This window comes from Somniosus microcephalus, chromosome 20, assembly GCF_052327205.1.
Source record: "Somniosus microcephalus isolate GS21.2 chromosome 20, FLI_Smic_1.0, whole genome shotgun sequence".
NCBI lineage: Eukaryota > Metazoa > Chordata > Chondrichthyes > Squaliformes > Somniosidae > Somniosus > Somniosus microcephalus.
Genome location: NC_141006.1, coordinates 47,756,848 through 47,769,065, shown reverse-complemented (window position 1 = coordinate 47,769,065; position 12,218 = coordinate 47,756,848). Strand labels below are relative to the sequence as shown.

At 47.3% G+C, this 12,218-nt stretch overlaps 1 protein-coding gene across 1 annotated transcript; it reads right to left on the bottom strand.

The window, feature by feature from the left end:
- Positions 1–909: 909 nt before the first annotated feature.
- On the bottom strand, positions 910–10,745 carry ncmap (non-compact myelin associated protein). The gene is made up of 3 exons (XM_085963139.1): positions 10,662–10,745; positions 9,407–9,491; positions 910–1,345 (listed from the first exon to the last, which is right to left on the bottom strand). The coding sequence occupies exons 1-3, from the start codon at positions 10,738–10,740 to the stop codon at positions 1,213–1,215; spliced, it is 297 nt and encodes a 98-aa protein (XP_085819265.1). The 5' UTR covers positions 10,741–10,745; the 3' UTR covers positions 910–1,212.
- Positions 10,746–12,218: the final 1,473 nt, after the last annotated feature.

Genomic DNA, 12,218 nt, shown 5'->3' with positions numbered 1-12,218 from the left:
TAAATATGTGGGATAATTTACCAAGCAAGGTAATAGAGGCAAAATCATTGGGTATGTAGCGCCACCTATTAGCGCCTAAAGAGGGCAGTCAGTGGCTGTAGCGCCACTGGCCGTGCCTCCCGCGATATTCAGCAGGGGCACTAATGGTGGCGTTAGACTGTTGGGCTGCACCGCCAATGATGACGTCATCGGTGTGCACAGCACCCCATTAGCACCCCGATCGCGATATTTGGTAGCGAACGCCGCTGTAGCGCCGTTCGCTACCCACGCCCGGTTCACAGGGCCTTGCTGTGCCGGCAGTGGCACAAGTTAAGGTGGAGGTGCGGAACGGCCGCCTTTTTCGGCGGCCGCCTGCCAGCACCTCCATCCCCGGCCTCCTGACCGCCCCCCCCCCCCCGCGGCATTGCCAGCTGTTTCCCGAGGAGAGCCCGGCACTTCTCCTCGGTGCCGGGCTCTTTTGCCGGCACTCGCGATCAGGGATCGCGCTGTTGCAGGCCCCTCCCCCTTAACAATGGGAGGAAGGCCTGCAGTACCGCAGCATGCCGTGCCGCAGCGTGTGGCGCTGCGGGACGTTGCGCTGCGATATTCAGTTTCAGCGCCCTAAGAGGGACGCGGAGCGCCTCGAGCCTCGCCCCGTCTCCCTCCAGGGGCGCTGACACTGAATTTCTGACGTTCGCTAATGCTCCGAACGCTGCGCAAAAATCAGCGCCCAGGCAAACTTGGCGCCACTTTGGCGCCCCAACCCAATTTCTAGGCCATTGGATTGTTCAAAATACAGTTGGATGTTACAATGAGAGTTGGAGTACAAAAGGGATGAGCTTCGATGGGCTGCAAATGGCCTTTTTTGTCCCTGGTTTTCTTGCGTTCTATATTCTAATCCAGTGAGAAAGATGAAAAATTTCCACTACATAAGCTTTTTTGACATATTAATCAACAAAATGTAGTTTTTTTTTAAAGAGGGGATGTGATCCCCAGCAACTGCCAGAAGATCAACATCATTGACGTAACTGCTTTCTCTCCGACATTTCTGCAGTCTGGAAAAGTAAAGTGCAGCCCAGAAGAAAGTTTGTGAACTCAGAGATATGGCTCCCCGGAGAGTGGATAAAGATGGCAGTTTTAACAATACATTTCTTTCACACTTCTGTGGCCCAAATATTGCAGATTCACCCTCTGTAAAAGTACGCTTCTGTTCCAGAGCCGTTAGGAGTTCTGTTAATATTTCCTTTCCAACGGGATGCTCGATGAAATGGAAACCAGCGATGTTGGTCTGCTTCCCAACTGTGGAAATGGGTTTGAGAGCTGTCTTGACGATTTTGGAGCCAGTTGTCTTTTTAATCTGCTTTGTCTACAGAAAATACATCAATTGTTAGTATTGTGACCGTGGTGTAATATTTATATCGAAACTATTGATTGTTTTGCGCCTGTAAGAATGTAAAAAATGTATGAATAGATGAATATAGTCCATTCATACATTTTGTCAGCTATGGGGGCGGTTTGTGGTGGATGGACGGTATGTGGCCACCAGATGGAGACAAAGTCCCCCTCTCCTCTTTTGGTAGGGCCAAATAAATTGAACAAGTAAACTGTAACTAAACCTCTAAAAAAACCTTTAAATAAACCTTAACAAATCAAATTAAAATTTGGTTGTTCAATCCAATTATGCACTCCAGTCCCCGCGGCGCCCACCGGTCACGGAAGTGCTCGAGCGCGCCGGCGGACACCGCGTGCTCCATCTCCAGGGCCACCCGGGCGCGAACATGGCCGCGGAAGAGAGGGAGGCAATCTGGCTGGATGACCCCCTCGACCGCCCGCTGCCTGGACCAATTGACGGCTTTTTTCGCCAGGCCCAGGAGCAGACCCACGAGGAGGTCCTCCAACCTGCCCGCTCCCCTCCGCACCGGGTGACCGTAGATCAAGAGCGTGGGACTGAAGTGCAACCAAAAATCGAGGCGCAGCCCCTTCAAATAATGGAAGAGGGGCTGCAACCTCTCACATTCAACATAGACATGAAAAACGGACTCCTCCAGACCGCAGAACAAACAGGCGGTCTGGGAGTCCGTGAACCTATTTAACAATATATTGCACGGGACTGCTCCGAGCAACACCCTCCAGGCCAAGTCCCCAATAGAACAAGGGAGGACTCCCGCATAGAGAGCCCTCCATTGGGGACCTCCGCCTCCGCCGGAAGGCAAAACGGCACGCCACGGCGTGTCCGGACGGCAGGCGAAGATGACAAAGTGGAAAGTGTGCAGGAGCAGCCCGTACAGGAAACCCCTCCGTGCGGAATGAAAAGGCACGGAGGGCATCTCCTCGAGACGGCTCAAGTTGTGAGGCGCCGGTTCCCGAGGGGGGTTTCGGGGCAGGGCAAAGTCCCCCTCTCCTCTTTTGGTAAGACCAAATAAATGAACAAATAAACTGTAACTAAACCACTAAAAAATCTTTAAATAAACCTTAACAAATCAAATTAAAATTTGGTTGTTTAATCCAATTATGCACTCCAGTCCCCGCGGCGCCCACCGGTCACGGAAGTGCTCGAGCGCGCCGGCGGACACCGCGTGCTCCATCTCCAGGGCCACCCGGGCGCGAACATGGCCGCGGAAGAGAGGGAGGCAATCTGGCCGGATGACCCCCTCGACCGCCCGCTGCCTGGACCAATTGATGGCTTTTTTCACCAGGCCCAGGAGCAGACCCACGACGAGGTCCTCCAACCTGCCTGCTCCCCTCCGCACCGGGTGACCGTAGATCAAGAGCGTGGGACTGAAGTGCAACCAAAAATCGAGGAGCAGCCCCTTCAAATAATGGAAGAGGGGCTGCAACCTCTCACACTCAACATAAACATGAAAAACGGACTCCTCCAGACCGCAGAACAAACAGGCGGTCTGGGAGTCCGTGAACCTATTTAACAATATATTGCACGGGACTGCTCCGTGCAACACCCTCCAGGCCAAGTCCCCAATAGAACAAGGGAGGACTCCCGCATAGAGAGCCCTCCATTGGGGACCTCCGCCTCCGCCGGAAGGCAAAACGGCACGCCACGGCGTATCCGGATGGCGGGCGAAGATGACAAAGTGGAAAGTGTGCAGGAGCAGCCCGTACAGGAAACCCCTCCGTGCGGAATGAAAAGGCATGGAGGGCATCTCCTCGAGACGGCTCAAGTTGTGAGGCGCCGGTTCCCGAGGGGGGTTCCTCTTTTGGTAAAACCATAAATTTAGACAGATAAAAACTGTAAATAAACCATTAAAACTGTAAATAAACCAATAAAACTGTAATAAACCAATAAAACTTCAAATAAACCTTAATAATCAAATTAAAATTTGGTTCTCCAGCCCAATCATGCACTCCAGTCCCCGCGGCGCCCACCGGTCACGAAAGTGATCTAGCGCGCCGGCGGACACCGCGTGCTCCAGCTCTAGGGCCACCCGGGCGCGAACATGGCCACGGAAGAGAGGGAGGCAATCCGGCCGGACGACCCCCTCGACCGCCCGCTGCCTGGACCAATTAATGGCCTTCTTCGCCAGGCCCAGGAGCAGACCCACGAGGAGGTCCTCCGACCTGCCCGCTCCCCTCCGCACCGGGTGGCCGTAGATCAAGAGCGTGGGACTGAAGTGCAACCAAAACTTGAGGAGCAGCCCCTTCAAATAATGAAAGAGGGGCTGCAACCTCTCACACTCGATATAAATATGAAACACGGACTCCTCCAGACCGCAGAACAAACATGCGGTCTGGGAGTCCGTGAACCTACTTAAATACCTATTGCACGGGACTGCCCTGTGCAACACCCTCCAGGCCAAGTCCCCAATAGAACAAGGGAGGACTCCCGCATAGAGAGCCCCCCATTGGGGACCTCCGCCTCCGTCGGAAGGTAAAACGGCACGCCACGGCGTGTCCGGACGGCAGGCGAAGATGGCAAAGTGGAAGGTGTGCAGGAGCAGCCCGTACAGGAAACCCCTCCGTGCGGAATGAAAAGGCATGGAGGGCATCTCCTCGAGACGGCTCAAGTTGTGAGGCGCCGGTTCCCGAGGGGGGTTCCTCTTTTGGTAAAACCATAAATTTAGACAGATAAAAACTGTAAATAAACCATTAAAACTGTAAATAAACCAATAAAACTGTAATAAACCAATAAAACTTCAAATAAACCTTAATAATCAAATTAAAATTTGGTTCTCCAGCCCAATCATGCACTCCAGTCCCCGCGGCGCCCACCGGTCACGAAAGTGAACTAGCGCGCCGGCGGACACCGCGTGCTCCAGCTCTAGGGCCACCCGGGCGCGAACATGGCCACGGAAGAGAGGGAGGCAATCCGGCCGGACGACCCCCTCGACCGCCCGCTGCCTGGACCAATTAATGGCCTTCTTCGCCAGGCCCAGGAGCAGACCCACGAGGAGGTCCTCCGACCTGCCCGATCCCCTCCGCACCGGGTGGCCGTAGATCAAGAGCGTGGGACTGAGGTGCAACCAAAACTTGAGGAGCAGCCCCTTCAAATAATGAAAGAGGGGCTGCAACCTCTCACACTCGATATAAATATGAAACACGGACTCCTCCAGACCGCAGAACAAACATGCGGTCTGGGAGTCCGTGAACCTACTTAAATACCTATTGCACGGGACTGCCCTGTGCAACACCCTCCAGGCCAAGTCCCCAATAGAACAAGGGAGGACTCCCGCATAGAGAGCCCCCCATTGGGGACCTCCGCCTCCGTCGGAAGGTAAAACGGCACGCCACGGCGTGTCCGGACGGCAGGCGAAGATGGCAAAGTGGAAGGTGTGCAGGAGCAGCCCGTACAGGAAACCCCTCCGTGCGGAATGAAAAGGCATGGAGGGCATCTCCTCGAGACGGCTCAAGTTGTGAGGCGCCGGTTCCCGAGGGGGGTTTCGGGGCAGGGCAAAGACCCCCTCTCACTCCAATTCAGGTGAAGGCCACACCCACCTCCAACACACCTGAGGCAAATCTACCCATTAGCTCACGAGTTCAAAAGGCAAACTAGTGCATCCATTCAGGGCCAGTACCTGAGGAGGAAGCCAGGACAAGGCTGCTGTTGGGGCCCAGCTTACAGCTGCCAGTGAAAGGTCTGCTGTTGAACCTGGGTGGAATATTGTTTAGTTCTGAGATGATCCCTGGACCGGCTGAGAAAGATCCAGTGGTAAAGTAACCCTGGCTTATTGTTTTTGGAGAAAATTGATTTAAGGACTGCCTTCCTAACCACCCGGGGCGGGTGATGATTTTGTTCTTTTTGAATGTCATATGTTTTTGGATTTTGCTAGACGTGAACCTTTTTTCCCTGTTTTCTGAGACTAAAACACAGCTAACTGCTGTTTTTCATTTACCAATCTTGTGACTGTGCTTGTGTCCTCTGGTCCTGCATCAACACCCCCTTCGGTCTAAGTGGTGGTTGATCACAATTTCTACATTCTTACAAACACAATGGTCTCTGCTGACCATGTGGCATCATCATATGATAACCACAGACACATCTTGGTTTCTGCTCCTGGGGCCCTGCCTCAGCCTCCAGTCTCTGGCCCAACAATTTTTTTCCCACCTCCATATTGATTACTTTTTTTCACCTCTATCCTAGCCTACACCTTGCTTGCTTTTCAGGGGAAGTGGTTATATATGAAATATTCTGAAACTAATATTTAAGAAACTTTTAATAATTCTCCCCTGGTGTTGCACACAGATACTACAGGACCTGGAGTGCCATTTCTGATGGTTACCACTGTCCCAATACAACCTAAACTAACCTACCATGACTGACAAAGTTAAAAATATTGCACATTACTGACACTGAAAGGTACAAATACAATACTTCTAATACTATTTGTCTACCACTTAAAAAATATCTGTTTAAGATACAAATAACTATGTATTCTTCCCTCTCCAAAACGACTTCTGTTATTTACATTCAAAAAATTCCTTCTACTTCCCACGGTGAATTTGCAGTATTTGCTTAATGTGCAAGTGTTTTATTTATTCTTCCCTCCTCCATCTCCAAAATCTTTAGTTAGTTACACGATTATCAAAACAAAATCATGCCCTTGCTTCTCAAAGTGCATTTGTAGTCCTTGTTGAAGCTGTAACTGTTACACGCAGTACCCGGGGAGTTATCTCCACCGTCATGTCTGCAATGGTCAGACAAATTTGAATTTAAATTTTCTGTCTTGTTGCCACTGGATAGTTGCTATTTGTATATTTTCTGCCTGGTTGTCTTGTGGCTTGGGTTGTTGAGGGGCATAGAAACATAGAAGATAGGAGCAGGAGTAGGCCATTCAGCCTCTCGAGCCTGTTCTGCCATTTAATGAGATCATGGCTGATCATCCAAATTCAGTACCCTGTCCCTGCTTTTGTCCAATATCGCTTGATCCCTTTAGCCTTAAGAAATATATTTAACTCCTTCTTGAACATATTTCATGAATTGGCCTCAACTGCCTTCTGTGGTAGAGAATTCCACAGGTTCACCACTCTCTGGGTGAAGAAATTCCTCCTCATCTCAGTCCTAAATGGCTTACCCCTTATCCTTAGACTGTGACCCCTGGTTCTGGACTCCCCTGCCATTGGGAACATCCTTCCTGCATCTAGTCTGGCTAGTCCTGTTAGAATTTTATAAGTTTCAATGAGATCCCCTCATTCTTCTAAACTCTCTAGTGAATAGAAACCCAATTGACCCAATCTCTCTCCATATGTCATTCCTGCCATCACAGGTATCAGTCTGGTGAATCTTCGCTGCACTCCCTCCATGGCAAGAACATCCTTCCTCAGATAAGGCGACCAAAACTGCACACAATACTCAAGATGCGGTCTCACCAAGGCCCTGTACAACTGCAGCAAGACATCCTTGCTCCTGTACTCGAATCCTCTCGCTATGAAGGTCAACATACCATTTGCCTTCTTAACCGCCTGCTGCATCTGCATGCTTACCTTCAGCGACTGGTGCACAAGGACACCCAGGTCTCGTTGCACTTCCCCTTTTCCCAATCTATTGCTGTTCAGATAATAACCTGCCTTCCTGTTTTTTCCACCTCGCATTTATCCACATTATACTGCATCTGCAATGCATCTGCCCAACTACCCAACCTGTCCGAATCATACTGGAGTTTCTCTGCATCCTCCTCACAGCACACAAGCCCACCCAGCTTTGTGCCGTCTGCAAACTTGGAGATATTACATCTAGTTCCCTCGTCTAGATCATTAATATATATTGTGAATAACTGGGGTCCTAGCACTGATCCCTGCGGTACCCCACTAGTCACAGCCTGGCACACGGAAAAAGACCCGTTTATTCCAACTCTTTACTTCCTGTCTGCCAACCAGTTCTCTATCCAAGTCAGTACCTTACCCCCAATCCCATGTGCTTTAACTTTGCACGCTAATCTCTTATGCGGGACCTTATCGAAAGCCTTCTGAAAGTCCAAATACACCACATCCACTGGTTCTCCCTTATCTATTCTACCAGTTACATCCTCAAAAAATTCCAGTAGATTAGTCAAGCATGATTTACCTTTTGTAAATCCATGTTGACTTTGTCCGATCCTGTCACTGTTTTCCAAGTGCTCTGCTATTACATCTTTTATAATGGACTCTAGCATTTTCCCCACTACCGATGTCAGGCTTGCCGGTCTATTGGTGTTGTAATTCCAGAAGTACAGTATAATCTACAAGTTCACTCCCATGATATAGCTCATTCTTTCATGTACAAAGTTTGTCAACAAGATCTGGAACACCACAGAACCAAAGGTCCAGATCAAATTTGCAACTCTGGGACTGAAGCAGAACTCAGGCCCAGGCCCAGCGATAATGGAAGGCTGCAGGAGGGAAATCCTCTTGCAGGAATTTGTAACATGATTGATTTTATAGGTAACTTTGGTGATTCTTTTCAGAATTGTGTAATTTTTATATATTTAAAATTTGCTCCTCAAGGCAAAGGCTTCGGAATGAATTCTTCCCATTTCAGTATGAACATCAAGCATGTTCAGGTCAGGAATATCACAGCCAAATGCTGAGTAAAGTGTCCTCTATTTGGCCTCAAGAAGTCCTCAGCCTTAACCTCAGAAGGGCACCCCTACTGTACCAGTGCAGTGGGGAAAGAGTTAAACTGACATTGCTGGCAGTTTCACTGAATGGTGTAATAAAGACAACAATCTAATAGGCCTTTGCAGTAGTAAGCTTTTTCTAAGTTGCTGAACTGGCAGTTAAGAGAACCTAAGAATGACATGTTGATTTTGCAGTAGTGTTAGAATGATTGACGACTGCAAACTGTATAACGTGAAGACAATTGCAAATACCCGGATGTGGAACCATAAGAGGCCTAGCGGATGTAAGTTCTGCTCTGGCAGGAAAGTAAAACAATGAGTGGGAAGTAAAAAGACTTAGAGGGGCAGGAAAGCAGGACAATGAGTCAGAAGTACAATGTTGGTGAGACCCCATCTGGCATGAACAAAGGTCATAGGTGCAACAACAGCTTGTGGTGATATCGGACATATACTTTTCTGGTAATAAAGGCGGTACTTTAATGTAACGCGGCATAGGCAACCAATCAGTGAATGTGCACACAGGGCGAAATCCAATCAAACTGTTAAGATGGGTCATGCACGAGGCTAATTATATACCAAATTTTTGTATAAAAGACTGCTTAAACTTTATCATTGGAGAGAAGTCTGGCTAAGACAGAGCAGACTGTCTCCCCACCGGTGTAATAAAGACAACTAGACTATCGATCTAAAACCTTGTGTCGAGTGTTGGTTTAAAATACTCCACAACACTGTTTGACATTTCCCTGCACTGGCCATCCCGTAGCCTCCCTGAGTGAGCTTGACGATTAGTTTTATGCTGTTGGCCCTTGTTCAGTAGGAATTGGATCGAGACTCCCCAAACTTATTTCACACGTGACCCTTACAGCCAGCAGGAAGAGAAGACTTTTATCTCATCATTCTAGGTTGGATTTGAATCTGGGTCCCAGAACAATGGCTAACCTGCTGCACCACCTAGTGTAATTTTGTGTGTGCTTGTTATGCTGTAATATTATTTTTAGTTGTATATATTTGCCTGAGAGGAAGGAAAATGGTTGCCAAAAGCACTTTGAAAAAATTGTTTTGATGATTTGATTGGTCCAATTTGTGGCAGGTGCTTTAAAAAAATTAAAGCATTTAATTGATTGGTTTTGTGGGTTCCTTGTTTGTGATTGGTAGATTTCCCTACCTGTTTATACTTGAGCAAATCACTATGGTTAATTTAACAGCGAGTGATTATTTAAGTCAATGAGGGGAGCTAGAGAGAGACACTTTGCACATATGGCACTTAAGTGAGAATTTTACATTCCATGCGTGACTGACAATTTTTACATTTGTGGCTTTTAGTTGATTGAATGGATGGCTAGATCGCTCTTACAAACAATAAATCTCCATTTCTTCATTACCTGTTGCAGTACTTTAAAATGACCAGTACCAGGGTGAATATGATTATTACTCCAATTACAATGACAGCTATAATAGCACCAGAACCTGGAACACAAAGGAGAATTCAGTTAATGTGCAGCTTGCATTCCCACCAACATCTTGTTCTCGTCAGAAGAGGGGGGAAGGGGAAGCTAGTGTTGCTGGGATCCATTTCCTTCACCCTATTTACATTGAGTTGTTAAGTTATTTTCCTCAGAAATCTACTATTCCAATTAAAAACAAATGCAGCCAATTAAACTATGATTCAATGCCAACAATTTGAAGTGCTCTTGCAGAGAGCCAGCATGGGCTCGACGGGCCAAATGGCCTCCTTCAGTGCTGTAACCATTTCTTTGATTCTTGAACCGCTGCAGTCCGTGCGGTGAAGGTACTCCCACAGTGCTGTTAGTTGGGGAGTTCCAGGATTTTGACGCAGCGACGATGAAGGATCGGCGATATATTTCCCAGTCGGGATGGCGTGTGACTTGGAGGTGGTGGTGTTCCCATGCGCCTGCTGCCCTTGTCCTTCGAGGGGGTGCAGCGCAGATTCACCAGAATGATACTGGGGTTAAATTATGACGACGGGTGCATCGATTAGCCTTGAATTCCCTGGAGTTTAGAGGGTTATGGGGTGATCTAATTAAAGTGTTTAAGATGATTAAAGGATATGATGGTGTAGAAACTGATAATCAATTTCCTCTGGTGGGGGAGTCCAGAACAAGGGACATTACACTTCACACAAAGGGTAGAGGAAATCTGGAACGCACTCTCCCAAAAAGTTGTTGAAGCGAGGTGAATTAAAGTTTCAAAACGGAGATTGATAGATTGTTAGGCAACAGTACTAAGGGATATGGAACAAGGCGGATAAATAGAGTTGAGATACAGATCAGCCATGAACTAATTGAATGGTAGAACAGGCTAGAGGGGCTGAATGGCCTACACCTGTTTCTATGGCCCTAGTGCCCTCTTTGGCTGAGATGTGATCACTCAGCATGGGATAATACCTGGGACTTCTGGTCTGCTTGGCTCACTTCCATACTGGCAGGACACTGAACTATTGGGGAATCCTCTCCTCCCTAACCACCGCTCCCCCACACCTATATTAAATTAACATGCAATTCAAGTCACAAATTATTCTACAAAGATGAACATGAAAGCTCATTGGTTAGCTGTACCTCCACATAAACCAGTTTATAATAGGAAAACAAAATCACAAGCTGCAGGAAGCATGCTTACTTTGGTACAGAATTTCTTGGGGAGATTTTGTAGTCATCGTTGTGTTGCCATTTCCTTCTGTTGTAGTATTGGCTTCCATGCTGAGGGCTGCTGGCAAGGGGGAAAAAAATGAAGTATTAGAGAAGGAGCCTATTTTCCAAATCCAAGTGAGATGGAATTGGGTGGCAATTACAAGACTGCCATTTTATCACAGGGTTCAGAGGACATTATTGGGTGCAAGAATGAAACGGTTCATCAATATTATTTGCTTTTGGTCAGTTTCTGTGATCTGGAAAGAGTAAGGACAAGCTTCATATGGAGTCCTGCATCTGACAACCAAATTAGTAACAATACTGTGGAGGAGGAATTCCTGGAGTGTTTACGGGATGGTTTCCTGGACCAATATGTCAAGGAACCAACCAGAGATCAGGCCATCTTCGACTGGGTATTATGTAACGAGAAAGGATTAATTAGCAATCTTGTTGTACGAGGCCCCTTGGGTTGGAGCGATCATAATATGATCGAATTCTTAATTAAGATGGAGAATGAAGTAGTTGACTCAGAGACAAGGGTCCTCAATTTAAATAAAGGAAACTACGATGGTCTGAGGAGCGAGTTGGGTAGGATTGAGTGGGGAATGGCGCTCAAAGGGTTGACGGTGGATAGGCAATGGCAAACATTCAAAGACCGAATGGATGAGCTACAGAATTTGTTCACCCCAGTTTGGCATAAAAATAAAACAAAAAAGTTGACTCAACCATGGCTAACAAGGGAAGTTAGGGATAGCATAAGATCCAAAGAGAGGACATATAAATTGGCTAGAAAAAGCAATAATCCTGAGGATTGGGAGCAGTTTAGGATTCAACAAAGGAGGACAAAGGGATTAATTAAGAAAGGGAAAATAGAACATGAGAGTAAGCTAGCAGGGAACATAAAAACTGACTGTAAAAGCTTTTATAGATATGTGAAGAGAAAAAGATTGGTGAAGTCAAGCGTAGGTCCCTTGCAGTCAGAATCGGGGGAATTTATAATGGGAAACAAGGAAATGGCAGACCAACTAAATACATACTTTGGTTCTGTCTTCACAAAGGAGGACACAAATAACCTCCCAGAGATGCCGGGGAACACAGGGTCTGCTGAAAGGGTGGAACTGAAAGAAATTAGTATTTGTAGGAAAGTGGTGTTAGGAAAATTGATGGGACTGAAGGCCGATAAATCCCCAGGGCCTGATGGTCTACATCCCAGGGTACTTAAGGAAGTAGCCCCAGAGATAGTAGATGCATTGCTGGTCATCTTCCAGAACTCGCTAGACTCTGGAACGGTACCCATGGATTGGAGGGTAGCTAATGTTACCCCACTATTCAAAAAAGGTGGTAGAGAAAAACTGGGGAATTATAGACCGGTAAGCCTGACATCAGTAGTGGGGAAAATGCTAGAGTCTATTATAAAAGATGTAATAGCAGAGCACTTGGAAAGCAGTGACAGGATCGGACAAAGTCAACATGGATTTACAAAAGGTAAATCATGCTTGACTAACCGACTGGAATTTTTTGAGGATGTAACTGGTAAAATAGGTAA